Source organism: Felis catus, chromosome A3, assembly GCF_018350175.1.
Source record: "Felis catus isolate Fca126 chromosome A3, F.catus_Fca126_mat1.0, whole genome shotgun sequence".
Lineage (NCBI taxonomy): Eukaryota > Metazoa > Chordata > Mammalia > Carnivora > Felidae > Felis > Felis catus.
This window is the reverse complement of record NC_058370.1, coordinates 36,445,467-36,460,233: the sequence shown is the minus strand read 5'-3', so window position 1 is coordinate 36,460,233 and position 14,767 is coordinate 36,445,467. Positions and strand designations below refer to the sequence as shown.

The following is a 14,767-nucleotide window of genomic DNA, read 5'->3' as shown; positions in this document are numbered from 1 at the left end:
TGGTGGCTTTCTGCTCTTCCGGCTGGGGGCCAGTTGTTAACCAGCAGCCTGAAAGTTATCAATTAGCATACCTTATTGGATAATGGCTAGGGAGAGGGATCAGCTGCTCAAAATAGCGGGAACCTAGTATCTGGGATTTAGGTTATTAGCATGTCTCCTATTGGAGGCAAACTATTGCTAGGGTGTTTTGGGGGAGGTGGGGGAAGGGGGGGTAAATCTCCATTTCTCACTACCCCTCCGCGTTTTCTTTCAGATGCAAATGAGTGCGAGGCCAAACCTTGTGTAAATGCCAAATCCTGTAAGAATCTGATTGCCAGCTACTACTGTGATTGCCTTCCAGGCTGGACGGGTCAGAATTGTGACATAAGTGAGTACCTTTTGTTTCGATTTTGATTTTTGTGAAACTTGGGTATTGAAGGCTTTGTCAGCCTGGACATTGGCTCCAGTGCTAAGACTTGAGTGATAAAAGGAAAACCTGAGTGGGAATGTTTTTGGAGAGGGAGTGATCAGTGCAGAAATGAAAACATACACTTTATCAGGCTCATTAGCCAGTAAAACAGCCATATTCTGATAAGGTGGCTAAAACAATGATGTGAAGTTTCACTCGCTCATTCTGGAGGAATTAGGGAGGGTTCCCACCCAGTGTAATAACCTTCTGTCAGGGGGAAGCACACAGGAAATCTGATTTGAGGCTTTTATCTGTCCTGAGCGGAGAGCACTTTTCAATTAAGCCTAGTTTCAATGTAAATTGCCTCTTTAATACGAGGACTTGTTTATTTTTTAGATATTAATGACTGCCTTGGCCAGTGTCAGAATGACGCCTCCTGTCGGGTATGTAAATCTTTGCTTAAATGAAAACCTTAATGATTGACCCAAGTCTGTGAGATTTATGTGACCCTGGGAGAGCTCTGTCCCTCAGGGATTTAAAAATGCAGGTGAAAAGTGATTCTCTGGAAGTTTCACTTGGGCTTGTGTTACCCCCAGCCTCCTGGGAGCCATCTTGAAGGCATGCATGTAGAAATTCCCCTTCAGCATTTCGGGAGGCTTGGCATTTGGTGATTTCAGTGAATCCGTGGAACGGCAGCAGTCATGCTAGACCGCTGAAGCCCCGTGTTTGTGGAATACATAGAAAAAAGCATGTGTTTCTCCCCCCTCCTTCTTCCTCTTCCAGGATTTGGTTAATGGTTATCGCTGTATCTGTCCACCTGGCTATGCAGGCGATCACTGTGAGAGAGACATCGATGAATGCGCCAGCAACCCCTGTTTGAATGGGGGTCACTGTCAGAATGAAATCAACAGATTCCAGTGTCTGTGTCCCACTGGTTTCTCTGGAAACCTCTGTCAGGTGAGCTATGCTAGAACCTCCACAGGCCAAGTTTCTACAGCAGAACTCCCTCTGCCTCCTCTCTCTGCCCTCTCCTCTCCACCCCCCCTTCCCCTCTTCCTCCATCTGTCTTCCCCTTCTTTCCCCTCCCCCTTCTCCTCCTCCTCTTTCCCCCTCCCCACCTCCTCTCCCCTCTTCCTCCCTTGGTTCCCCCCTTCTTCCTCCTCCCCTCCCCCATCCTCTCTTCCCCCCATCCCCTCCCCCCCCCCCCCCAGCCCTCCTCCTCCTTGTGTTTGTCCTTTCCCTTCCCTTTCCTCTTCTTTCCTGTTCCCCTCCTGACTCTGTAGTTGCCATCCAGGGACTAGGGACTTTTGCTAGGCAAATGCAGGTGGAAGGACACGGAGGAGTGGTTTCCTTCGTAGTGTCAGCAGCCTGTCGATTTGACTTGGTGCCCCTGACTCCATGCTCTCCCACTCTGCCCTGTTTTCCCCATGCATATCTGGACAGTCTCTAGGACACAACTGTATATTACGTAGAGCATTCTGCTCATGGAAGCAGGTAAAAGGGTCAGATTCCAGGATTCGCTGCCCCTGAGCACTTATAGTCACGCCTTTGTTTCTTTTCCCCCTCCTCTGCTCCTGGTCCTTGCAGCTGGACATCGATTATTGTGAACCCAATCCCTGCCAGCACGGTGCCCAGTGCTACAACCGCGCCAGCGACTATTTCTGCAAATGTCCTGAGGACTACGAAGGCAAGAATTGCTCCCACCTTAAAGATCACTGCCGCACGACTCCCTGTGAAGGTACCTCCCCCACCTGCGGCCCTGGCTCGTCTCCAGGGCTCAGTCCTCTTTCCCCATTTGCCAGTTCCCCTCAATAGTTTCAGAAGCTGTGTAGCTGAGATTGAAACCCCCTAACCTGATGGCTGGGGGAAGCCAGAACATGTGGGAACAATCCACTCAGGCCCGCCAGTGGGACAGCCATGTCCTGTTCCGGGGTGGGCGGATTTGCAACCCTGAGACATTCCTCAGAGCAGTGCTGCCAGAAGACCTTTCTGCAGCAGTGGACTGTCAGGGAGGGTAGCTTTTAGTGTGACTCCCAGGCCTAGAAACTGATTATTTTCCTGAATTTCAATTCATTTAAATTTAAATAGCCGCCAATGTCCTGTGGCTGTTGTAGGAGGTAGCACAGTCTTCAGGTTCTCTGTTCTTTGCTGGCTTTAGTGTGATTAAATAGGAAGGAAAGCTGGCTCTTTCTCCTTTAGTAAGCTTCTGTCAAACAGATGTCAAAGGTAGGATGAGAGGGGCCCACAGACAACACGTAGGCTTCTTAGCCACCTACGGAGAAAATGCCTTAAAAAACAAACAAAAAACACTTGACTGCCTGGAGTCTCCGCTTTGCCTGTCAGTGTGACCTGGCACGTTGCCAGAGTCTTGGCCCTCGAGGTGCCTCTTGACTTATTCCCCTCATTAGCCAAGGGGTGCCTGTCTCTAGGAAAGCAGGCTTGGCGTGGGTCCTTGCCTTGGGAATGCCGTGTCTTATGGGTCCGCGGCCGTGATCTGATCCCAAGTGTGTCTTCTAGTGATTGACAGCTGCACTGTGGCCATGGCTTCCAATGACACGCCTGAGGGGGTGCGGTATATTTCCTCGAACGTCTGTGGTCCCCACGGGAAGTGCAAGAGTCAGTCGGGAGGCAAATTCACCTGCGACTGTAACAAAGGCTTCACTGGAACGTACTGCCATGAAAGTAAGACCCCTCTTTGGGGAATGGGGCACGGTACCCCCACCCTGCCTCTCTGCTCAGCTCAGGAAGCATTTGAGATTGAATCGTTTCAGTTGAGACCAGTGAAAGTTTACTATTAGATCTAGGACCTAAGACAGAGTTGTGTTTATAAGATCACTGACGCCTCTGACCCTTCAGATCGTTTATGTTAGAATATTCTGGAATCTGACTAGTTTGGGTGGTCCCGCTGAGTTTCTTCTCTACTCCCTCCAAGTAGCTTAGCTTATGAGGCATTAAATAAAACAGACAAGGCATCCTCTGGTGCCACCTGGCACCTCGTTTTCTCAGGGGGCAGCCTTTGGACCAGTGCCTAGCTATGGCACTAGTTGGCCTTTATTTACCAGCTTCTTCACCTTCCCTTCACAGACATTAATGACTGCGAGAGCAACCCCTGTAAAAATGGCGGTACTTGCATCGATGGTGTCAACTCCTACAAGTGCATCTGTAGTGACGGCTGGGAGGGGGCCTACTGTGAAACCAGTGAGTCTGTGGTCTTCATGGGCCAGACAGCTCTGGGATGCTGGGGTGAGAGGAGTCTTCACGGGAGGCTTTTCTTTTTAATGGGAGCCTGACCAACCACAAGACCCCCATAGTTCTTGTCATGGCATAGCACTGCCTGTGTCCTGTTGAATGCTGAAGACAGCCAACCGGAAGGAACAGCAGCTGAGGAGCTAGAGAATCGGGCTGTGATTAGGATAAATACCCCACTTGCAGAGACAGTAATCTTCCTTTTGTTTTGACTGTAACTGGTACCTGTCCTGATTTTAATTTCCACGGGAGTGACAGAAGCCTGCCCCTGTCTTGCCACCTCGTGGTGTTAGAAATAACCCACTCTTAGAAAGCAGTGAAGGTGTTTATGTCCTGGGATGGCTCAGCTGGTCTTGGACCTTGGAGTGGAGAGCATTGGGTGGAGGTAGCCATCACCATAGCAAGGGTGCGGCTCTTACATGCTGGGTGGGCATGGTCCTGGAAGCATCTTCAGCTGGGTGTCTCCTCTTTGATTCTAGACATTAACGACTGCAGCCAGAATCCCTGCCACAATGGGGGCTCGTGTCGTGACCTTGTCAACGACTTTTACTGTGACTGTAAAAACGGGTGGAAAGGAAAGACATGCCACTCACGTAAGTGGTAGCTGACTAGGGCCCCATCTCTGCGACCCCTCCCACCCTCCGTCTTCTGCGAGGAGGGGCTGGCCAGGGGCTCAAGCTGAGATCCTCCTCCTCCAGGTGACAGCCAGTGTGATGAGGCCACGTGCAACAACGGTGGCACCTGCTATGACGAAGGGGATGCTTTCAAGTGCATGTGTCCTGGAGGCTGGGAAGGGACGACCTGCAACATAGGTAGTTTTCTGCCTCACATGGGGTTTGCCACGGCCATCTGGGCACTTGTGACTTTCCCTGGCGGGTCTGGTTCTGGCCTCTCCAGACTGTTTTCGGATCCTCAGGGAGGGTGGTCCTGTCTGTTCTTGTCTCGTAGCCCGAAACAGTAGTTGCCTGCCCAACCCTTGCCATAACGGGGGCACCTGTGTGGTCAACGGCGACTCCTTCACGTGTGTCTGCAAAGAAGGCTGGGAGGGGCCCATCTGTACTCAGAGTGAGTGTCCCCTGCCCCACCCGCCTTGAACTCTCCGAGGGCTGCAGGAGCACATCCTGACACCCTTGGGGACTCGAGATGGAAACCAGAAGCAGAGCTGTTTGATGTCTGCTTCTGCATCACCTGGGTCTGTTCTAATGCACTTGATGGGCTGCAGCCCTGACCTGGGCATGAGAAAGTCGCCGTTGAGATAAGTGGAGACAGATGGTGTCTCGCTTCCCAGCGTGGGTCTGACCAGCAGCCTGTCTCCTTCCATTCTCACAGCCCCCTTCCCGCCCTGACCGGGGCCTCTTCCTGTGCAGTGTCCCACGGCACATGGAACAAAGTGTGTTGCAGGCCTGGTTCCAATTGAGCAGAGGTCTTAAGCGCATTTTGTTGGTGTTAACTATAGGTCTATCATATGGGTATTATGGAGATCAGTGGTGTTTCTCCTTAAGCTTAAAACTGCTTTGCCTGGTGAAGGCCTTACTATTAAGTTGTCTTTTTTACTTTGCAGATACCAATGACTGCAGTCCTCACCCCTGGTAAGCATGGCCACCTTTTAAGCCAGCGCTTGTTGGCTGTAGTGTGCATGGGCATCACCTAGGGATCTTGTCTAAAATGCAGGTTCTGATACAGGAGGTCTGGGGTGGGGCCGCAGACCCTGCCTGTCAAACAAGCTCCCAGGTGCTGCTCATCCTGCTGGTCTGGACCACACTTTAGTTAGCCAGGTTGTGCCTTCTTTTGGAGCAGTGATTCTCAACCTTGGCTGTGCATGAGAATCACCTGGGCAGTTTTTATAAGTCTCAATGCCTGGACTGCAAGGGAGACTGAAATTAGACTCTCCAGGGGTGGGACCCCGGCATCAGTATTTTTAAAGTTCCCCAAGTAGTGGCGAGGGTGGCCAAGGGTGGGAGCCACTGAATGTAATTGGTACAGCTACCTGAGGTTAGCTGGTGGAGTCTTGGATCGGTAGGCTGGTTACTGAGTGGCCTTTGCTTTCCTTCTCAGTTACAACAGTGGCACGTGTGTGGATGGAGACAACTGGTACCGGTGTGAGTGTGCCCCAGGCTTTGCTGGACCTGACTGCAGAATAAGTAAGGAGCAGCCCTAGTTGGTTTCCCTAGTGGCTTTCTTTCCCCCAACACCAGCCCTTGGCCTGTACTTTCAGTCTTGAAAACAATTAAGGTCACTGCTCCCTTTAAGTAGCCCTGATAGGCAAGTGGCCTCCCACCTCCAGCTGGGATTAAGATAGCTCTGGCTGGAAATTTGCAGGTATCTGCTGGTCCTTCCCCGGGTGGCACAACCCCCTTCTAGGGGAGGCGGTACAAGCCACAGAATCTGACCATTAATCTATTCTGAGGCCTTAAAGGAAGAGGGTGCTTTTTCCCAGGACTACCCTAAAATTATGAGCCAGTGGACATTACCCACAGAGGACGGAGCTAAGGGCAGTAGAAGGGATGAGGGTTGTGGTTTCTCAAGGTCATGCCTTGGTGACATGATTAAAATGGGAGATGGGCAATGAAGTTTGTCAGGGTGCTTTTGATGTTGCTTTATTTTGAGCCTTTTCCTACTTTTTTATAAGCCTTTTTTTTCCTCCCTCCCTCCCCCCCCAAAAAAAAGTGATGTTTTTTTTTTTGTTTTCATACCCAAACTATTTGAAATTTCACTAGTGCTGGAGATCACCAAGTCTGGGACTGACTGGTCTTCACTAAATAAGGGTACATTTGGTCTACTGCACGTTTCTAAGTTGTGCTGGCAAACTATGGTCGGGGCCCACTGCTTGTTTTTGTAAATAGTTTTATTGGCACACAGCCACACTCACCTATTTATATACTGTCTCAAGCTGCTTTCATGCTATAACAGAATTGAGTAGTCAAGACAGAACTCACATGGCCTGCAAAGCTTAAAATATTTGACCCTTTTCAAGAACTTTGCCAGCCCTTGCTCTTTTACTATCTGATAAAAAAGAACTAAAAATTGTGGCCTCCTGGGGTGCCTGGGTGGCTCAGTCGGTTAAGCATCCGACTTTGGCTCAGGTCATGATGTCGCAGTCTGTACGTTTGAGCCTTGTGTCAGGGTCTGTGCTGACAGCTCAGAGCCCGGAGCCTGCTTCAGATTCTGTGCCTCCCTCTTTCTCTGCCTCTCCTGCACTCGTGCTCTGTTTCTCTAAAAAAAAAAAACAAAAAAAAAAAAAAAAAAAAACCAAAAAACCCACAACAATAAACCTTAAGGAAAAAAAAAAAACAAAAAACTGATCTGAAACGATTTTCAGCTAAGTCAGGCTAATGGTGATCTTTGTGGGGCAGTGACTGGTGGAGTTTTTTGGGGTACTGATGATCAGTTTATTTGGGTGCTGGTTACATGATAATTCATCAAGCTTATACTTGGGTTTATATGCTTTTCTATCTGTATGTTAGGTCAGTAAAAAACTTAGAAAACCATTATTGCTTCCCATTGGAGCCTAAACTTGAACTGTGTTTCTCCTAGACATCAACGAATGCCAGTCTTCACCCTGTGCCTTTGGGGCAACCTGTGTGGATGAGATCAATGGCTACCAGTGTGTCTGTCCCCCAGGGCACAGTGGTGCCAAGTGCCAAGAAGGTATGTGGGTCAGGCCGCAGCTGGCTGCGTCTTATGGGGTGAGCAGGCACTGTGCTCAGGAAGAGAACACAGAGGGGGGATATGCAGAGGGGGCCTCAGGGAAGGGGAAACTTAAGGGGTCCCCTACAAACAGGGTAGCCGTTTTTAGTCAACTCCTGGGCAATTACGTAGTTATGTTGTGTGACAGACCATCCCCCAATGTGTGGCTTAGAGCAGGCATTTGTTTGTATTGATCGTGGGCATGCGGGGCAGGCAGGGTGATAATGTGTTGCAGGGTGGGTTCAGGTCTATTCTGTGTTTCCTCACCCTCCTTGGACCAGCCATATCTGGCAAATGGCAGGCCTGAAAAAATCCAAGCTCAACCATGAGAGACTTAGCTCCCATCACATCCAGTAATGCTGCAGTGGCCCAAGGAGGTCACAATGCCACGTGCAAAGGCAGCAGGAGAGGGAAGAACACCTGCCCTTTGATGGGGGGTTAACTGTTGTCCCATGGCAGAGGGCACAGATGTAATTCCTTCCCTAACAGGGAGGGAGTGAAAAGTGGAGAGAACAGTCTATAGAAAAGGAAACCCCTTGGACTCCTGCATTCCTGCATTTCAGTTTCAGGGAGACCTTGTATCACCATGGGGAGTGTGATCCCAGACGGGGCCAAGTGGGACGATGACTGCAATACATGCCAGTGCCTGAATGGAAGGATCGCCTGCTCGAAGGTACGGTGTGGGGGATGCCACAGATCACCTGCATCCTGGAGTTGCCATTGGGTGTTTGTCCTGAGCCGCCTGCTCCCTCTCTCTCTCTCTCTCTCTCTCTCTCCCTCCCCACCCCTCCAGGTCTGGTGTGGCCCTCGACCTTGCTTGCTCCACAAAGGGCACAGTGAGTGCCCCAGTGGGCAAAGCTGCATCCCTATCCTGGATGACCAGTGTTTTGTCCGCCCCTGCACGGGTGTGGGTGAGTGTCGGTCTTCCAGTCTCCAGCCCGTGAAGACCAAGTGCACTTCTGACCCCTACTACCAGGATAACTGTGCAAACATCACATTCACCTTCAACAAAGAGATGATGTCGCCGGTACGGAACCACTACTTTTTAATTTTGGAATGGAAGGGTGTGTCTGCTGCTTCCAAGGCAGAGTGTCACCAGCTAGGACCTTGTTCTCCTTAGCTTAAATTCCTAACTTCCAAAGAAACCTCAGCCTTTTCCTTTTCTTCCAGTATCTTACATGTGTCCTTTTAAAATGTGATTCTAGGGCCTTACCACGGAGCATATTTGCAGTGAATTGAGGAATTTGAATATTTTAAAGAATGTTTCCGCCGAATACTCAATCTACATAGCTTGTGAGCCTTCCCCTTCTGCGAACAATGAAATACATGTGGCCATTGTAAGTATAAGACTCAGTCAGACTTAATTATGTGACTGCAAGGTAGTTAACAAACTTAAGTTAGCCAGTATCTGAACACAGCAAAGCTGGACTCACATGTTTAAGTAACTTTGAATAAAGCCTACTGTGGAGTGCGGCCCTGACCCTCCATCTGACCGTTCTCCTTTTTTCCAGTCTGCTGAAGACATACGGGATGATGGAAACCCTATCAAGGAAATCACTGACAAAATCATAGATCTCGTTAGCAAACGTGATGGGAATAGCTCGCTTATTGCTGCGGTTGCGGAAGTGCGAGTGCAGAGGCGGCCTGTGAAGAACAGAACAGGTAGGTGGGAACGGTCCCTTTGAGGACGAGCAAACTGATCTCATCTCACCATCCAACAAAAGCAGCAGGTGGGTTGTTAGTTGATGGTTCCCTGTCTCGAGGAGCGCCCCCCCGCCCCCCGCTGCCATTTAACCGGTGAAAAAACTGAGGCCAGCTGCCATGACCAAGTACCGGACTTCTTTCCCTGCCATCAAGCTGTGCTCTCAAAGGGGGGACCTCTGCAGAACATGTTGTTTCTAAGGCAGAGTGCACTGAGGCACCTCAAACTCCTGGCCACGCAAACCCTGCTGTGGCATTCTAGTGGCATAGGACAGCTCAGCCTAAGTCCCATGAACACTGGTTTGATAGGCAGCTCGTTGGCCCTGCAGGACATCCAGGCCCCCCTTTTGGCCATAGCTGTTGTAGCTAGGTGAGAAACAGGGTGCATGAGCATCTGGGACATGTGAGCTCTGCACGCTCAGATCAGGTTTCTGGTAATTCTGAAAATCGGACCCTATAACCAGCTGCCTGAGGAGCCAGTCTTCCCTCGACTGAACCAGATGCTGCTCTCTCCACACGGAGTCAGGAGCCTCTAGGAGTTGCTGCTGTGCCTGGTCTCTGGGGACAAATGTGTCAGGGTCTCCAAGGGCCTGGATCCTGTACTTCTCAACCTGTGAAGTGACAATATGTAATTGTGAAAAGGGGCTTGTCCCCATAGCACCCCTCGTAGGGACTAAGGACAGGGGAACCACTGTCAGTAGTCTTTTGTTCATGTGGTAGCTTTCTTTTTTTTTTCTTTTTTGAGAGTTCATTGGTTTTGTGCCCGCCTTACAGATTTCCTGGTTCCTCTGCTGAGCTCCGTCTTAACTGTGGCCTGGATCTGTTGCCTGGTGACAGCCTTCTACTGGTGCGTGCGGAAGCGGCGGAAGCCCAGCAGCCACGCTCGTGCGGCCTCTGAGGACAACACCACCAACAATGTGCGGGAGCAGCTGAACCAGATCAAAAACCCCATCGAGAAGCACGGGGCCAACACGGTCCCCATCAAGGATTACGAGAACAAAAACTCCAAAATGTCGAAAATAAGGACCCACAACTCGGAGGTAGAGGAGGACGACATGGACAAGCACCAGCAGAAAGCCCGGTTTGCCAAACAGCCGGCATACACGCTGGTAGACAGAGAAGAGAAGCCCCCCAATGGCACGCCGGCCAAACACCCAAACTGGACAAACAAACAGGACAACAGGGACCTGGAAAGCGCCCAGAGCTTAAACCGGATGGAGTACATCGTATAGCAGACGGTGGGCACCGTGGCCGCTAGGTAGAGTCTGAGGGCGCTGGGGGCTTGTAGTTCTTAAACGGTCATGTCCTATTCCAGTCTGAGGCTGTTGTTGACTTAGAATCCTGTGTTAATTTAAGTTCTGACAAGCTGGCTTACACTGGCAATGGTAGTTGCTGTGGTTGGCTGGGGAACCCCATGCTGCGTCTCACGGCTATGCAAACACAAGCCCCGAGTGCCCTGGTGCACGGGCCCCGCAGCTGCCCCCTCTCGGACCAGGTTCCCAGGAGAAGGCCCAGCCCCTGGGCTGAGCTTCCACCTCTGCCAGATGTCCCGATGGTGATGCAGTCTTAGGATTGTAGTTTTTATTTATATTTATTGACTCTTGAGTTGTTTTTGTATATTGGTTTTATGATGACGTACAAGTAGTTCTGTATTTGAAAGTGCCTTTGCAGCTCAGAACCACAGCAACTATCACAAATGAGTTTATTATTTATTTTTTTTATTGTATTTTGTTGTTGTTGGGGGAGGGGGGACTTTGATGTCAGCAATTGCTGGTAAAATGAAGAATTTAAAGAGGAAAAATGTGTCAAAAGTAGAATTTTGTATAGTTATGTAAATAATTCTTTTTTATTAATCACTGTGTATATTTGATTTATTAACTTAATAATCAAGAGCCTTAAAACATCATTCCTTTTTATTTATATGTATGTGTTTAGAATTGAAGGTTTTTGATAGCATTGTAAGCGTATGGCTTTATTTTTTTGAATTTATTTTCTTATTACGTGTTGCCTATAAGCCAAAATTAAGGTGTTTGAAAATAGTTAAAAGACAATAGGATGGCCTTCGGTGCCTGGAATACTGGCGGATTTTTTTTTTCTTTTTTTGTACGACGTCAGATGTTTTAAAACACCTTCTATAGCATCACTTTAAAACACGTTTTAAGGACTGACTGAGGCAGTTTGAAAATTAGTCTAGAACAGGTTCCTTTTTTTTTTTTTTTTTTTCTGCTTTAGACTTGAAAAGAGACAGGCAGGTGATGGGCTACACAGCAGTTTAAGGGAACACGCTGAGCTCCGACTTAACGTAGCCAAAATATGAGTGGTTGAATATCATTAAAAATATCAATTGTGTGAAGGTGGAAGTACACCAGTCTTATTTTGTAAATTCTGATTTCACCATTCTTTTAATACTGAACCACTTGTAGATTTGATTTTTTTTTTTTTTGTTATCTACTGCATTTAGGGAGTATTCCAATAAGCTAGTTGAATACTTGAACCTTAAAATGTCCAGTAAGATCACTGTTTAGATTTGCCATAGAGTACACTGCCTGCCTTAAGTGAGGAAATCAAATGCTATTTACAAAGTTGAAGACCCAAAAGGCTTATAAAACAGAGGAATTTCATTGGTTCACCACTGAGACCGTGAAGATACTTTGTATTGTCCTATTAGTGTTATGAACATAAAAATGCATCTTTGATGTGTTGTTCCTGGCAATAAATTTTGAAAAGTAATATTTATTAAATTTTTTGTATGAAACCTGGAACAGTGTGGCCTCTTCTGAGCTGATGGAGTGGTGCTTGGGCTCTGCCTCGTGCCTTCACCACCCCACCAAATCTGTTCTGGTAACGGGGTGTGATCAATAGGCTGTGCTTGATGGGGATGTGGAGGAAAAACCTAAAGCCTTGTCAGCCACAGAATTCAGCCAAAGAAGCCAGGGCTGTGAGAGCCCCATCTCGAGGGGGCCTTGATTCCCTTGTTATTCAACAGCAAGTGTGAATACTGCTTGAATAAACACCACTGGATTAATGGCCTGTAGTGTGAAGGTGAATTGTTTGTGAGCACTCATGGGAAAGGCCCACCACACTAAAAGCGTTTTTAAAAAGCTTGGAATTAGTTTTAGGGGACGAAGAGGGAGATTCAGTGCTTTCGAGTACCCCCGCCCCCCGCCCCGGGCTACTTGGATTAATATTAACGTCCTGCTGTCATTCGAGACCACACCCTGGTGGCTTCCCTGCAAGCTCATGCCTCCAGGGTGGTTTCCTAGCTGCATGAGAGGTGATAGTTACAAGCTTCTGGAGTTAGAGCCATCTACTCATCACCTTTCTCAGGCAGGCAGTGTTTGGGTGGCCTGGCCATGCAGCGTCAGGGTGACCGATATCTGGCCTTCGTGAGCTCCCAAAGGTCGGCCATCACCACCCATTAAGGACATGGGAGAACAGAATGGTGGTTCTCACTGTGGCTGCTGGTGCCAAAATGGCCCTGCCCCTACATCACGGGTGGGGTTGGGGAAGCTTGGTCTCTGGTACCTCTGCAGCCAGGGATGAACCATGGTGAAGGGCATGTGGATGGCTTTCAGTAGCTGTGTGGAGTTGCCAGGAGCTCCTGCTGCTTATTAGCGAGCTTCCCCAGAAGCTTCCAAAGCTTCCCCTCCTTGGAACTGTCCCCCAGCGCCACACCATTCACACCATCTGCCCACCTCTGGTTTTCAGAGTGGTGTTATTCTTTCATTCTTGGGAAACAGTTTTCTTCTACCAGGCTAAGAACTATGTTCTCTGATGGGCATCTTGTTTAAGAAGGGGCGACGGGCTTTAAAAATATCCCTGGCTTCCTTTGCGTGAGCAATGAGGAGTAAGAGTCCGGAACAGTGCGTTTTGGCTGGCTGGGAAGATAGCTGGAAAGACCTGGACACCGGCGAGGCTGGATTCCCATGACATCTCCCTGCCCTGGTGTAGCAATACTTTCTGTCCATGATCTCTGCCGGTGGACGGCTGGTTTCTGCAAGGTGGGGTAAGAGGGAGGGAGAAGGGCTCTGGAACAGACTCGATGAGGCAGGACACAGTCTGCTTTAGCAGTGCTGAATTCAAACACCATCCTGAAGCAATACCTTGCTCTGATGGTTTGTGAACTTGGGAGTTTTCAGGACCCCAGAATTCCTTGGGTAGTTGCCAAATGCTTTTGTGCCAAGAAAGAAAAAAAGTTTAATGAGCCTCTGCCATTCTTTATACCAGAAGGGAAGTGATCTTGAGATTCACATTTAAGAAGTCTTCTCAGTAGTAAGACTGCAGAGATCAGGCTCCTCTGGGCATGGCTCAAAGCCAGGACCTTAATCGTAAAGGGCAATTTCCCCCTTTCTCCAGGTAGAAGTAATCAGACAAGGGAGCCCTGGTTACCTTGGGGACAGGGTGGAAAAGAAAGGAATCCATACCTTCCCATTCCCCATGAATGTTCTGGACCTTCTTTAAGCAAACCCTGGAAGGCAAAGAATTTTTAGTCTGGAAACTTGACTGACTCAGACTCTAGCATTAGACCATACCATGAAACTCTAGGAAGGAATTATCTTGAAGCTGGTTGTGCTGTCATTCTAGACTTATACAGTGTAAAACCAGAATAGAAAAGGGGGTGGGTGGGTATATCTTAATTGACTAGAAGTCCGGTGAGACTGGGCGACAATCAGAAGCATAACTTACAAGCAGGTTTCTCAATGCAGACTCCCAGGCCCAGTGCAAGAGTCATCAGTGGGGCCAGGGAATCTGTATTTTCAACAAGCTCTCCCCTCCTCCCCTTCTCTGGCATATGTATAGTAAAATTTAAGAACAACTCTACTAAAGTACTAAAGTATAAGCTCTTCGTTAATTACAATGTTTTTTCCTCCTTGTTAAACTGAATTAAGTACCCTGGAAGCCAGTTTGTTGCTAAATTGCCACCTGACATCATTTTTAAGTAAAATAATTATACTGCCCCTTGAGCAAGTTGTGGTCATATTTATTGGCTGATCTGACGGGTCAGTGAGTCAAAGCAAAGTTATTTGGTAATATTTCCTATGTACCAAAGAGCCAAGGAAACCAGAGCATAGGTTTCCCACCTTTCTAAACAGTGTACACCTGTCTATCCAAAAGTGAGTGAGTGTGAGGCTAAAAAGCAGTTGCCTTTAAAGAATAAAAAGGTCCCACAGACCTACAGAAGCTTGCATCTTGGGCTGGGCAATGTTCTGTCATTTCCGCTGCGGCTCTTTCTTGCCTCTACTGGGAATGAGAAGCGGGAGTTCAGAGGTTCCTGGTCTGGGAAGACACACAAGCACTGGGTTATGGGAAGCCTCCTCCTGCTAATGTGTATTTATACTTTGTGAGCTCTGATTCATCCTAGCATTGGAACAGAAATCTGCTTCCTGAGGTTCTGTTTTTAAATAGATAGTTTGCAAAAACAACAATTATTTTTCTTGACATTTTTTTTTTCCACCCCACAAGCAGCTAAACATCCCGGCCTGGGCTATGTCAGTCTCCAACAATGCCAAAAGACAGCTTGGTTATTGGAGGTACAAGGGTGCCCCAAGGCAGTTCTGTAGGGTTCTGGCCCCAGAAGTCTTAAAAACAAAGGTTAGAAATCATTAGGGCAATCTTGTTGCATCACTGCAAATACATGAGATATTTCTGGGACTATTAAAAATAACGAATTTCCCTTTGTGAACAAGTGCCTTCCGATGGCTGTTAAGCAGAAGGGCAAGTGGGGGTGACGCTTGTGGGGCCCTG

General features: G+C 48.5%; 1 protein-coding gene across 2 annotated transcripts in view; it reads left to right on the top strand.

The window, feature by feature from the left end:
• JAG1 (jagged canonical Notch ligand 1) overlaps positions 1 to 11,781 on the top strand; it is a 36,137-nt gene extending 24,356 nt beyond the window's left edge. The window contains exons 10-26 of one of the 2 annotated variants that reach the window (XM_003983784.6): positions 254 to 367; positions 785 to 831; positions 1,172 to 1,345; positions 1,976 to 2,126; positions 2,906 to 3,070; positions 3,473 to 3,586; positions 4,114 to 4,227; positions 4,333 to 4,446; positions 4,583 to 4,699; positions 5,196 to 5,223; positions 5,690 to 5,775; positions 7,169 to 7,282; positions 7,885 to 7,994; positions 8,115 to 8,348; positions 8,527 to 8,658; positions 8,833 to 8,983; positions 9,797 to 11,781. In XM_003983784.6, coding sequence (XP_003983833.2) covers positions 254 to 367; positions 785 to 831; positions 1,172 to 1,345; positions 1,976 to 2,126; positions 2,906 to 3,070; positions 3,473 to 3,586; positions 4,114 to 4,227; positions 4,333 to 4,446; positions 4,583 to 4,699; positions 5,196 to 5,223; positions 5,690 to 5,775; positions 7,169 to 7,282; positions 7,885 to 7,994; positions 8,115 to 8,348; positions 8,527 to 8,658; positions 8,833 to 8,983; positions 9,797 to 10,254 — 2,423 coding nt within the window. In that variant the 3' untranslated portion in view covers positions 10,255 to 11,781. The remainder of the gene's footprint in view (positions 1 to 253; positions 368 to 784; positions 832 to 1,171; positions 1,346 to 1,975; positions 2,127 to 2,905; positions 3,071 to 3,472; positions 3,587 to 4,113; positions 4,228 to 4,332; positions 4,447 to 4,582; positions 4,700 to 5,195; positions 5,224 to 5,689; positions 5,776 to 7,168; positions 7,283 to 7,884; positions 7,995 to 8,114; positions 8,349 to 8,526; positions 8,659 to 8,832; positions 8,984 to 9,796) is intronic. The other variant, XM_045053878.1, reaches the window with a different exon arrangement.
• Positions 11,782 to 14,767: the final 2,986 nt, after the last annotated feature.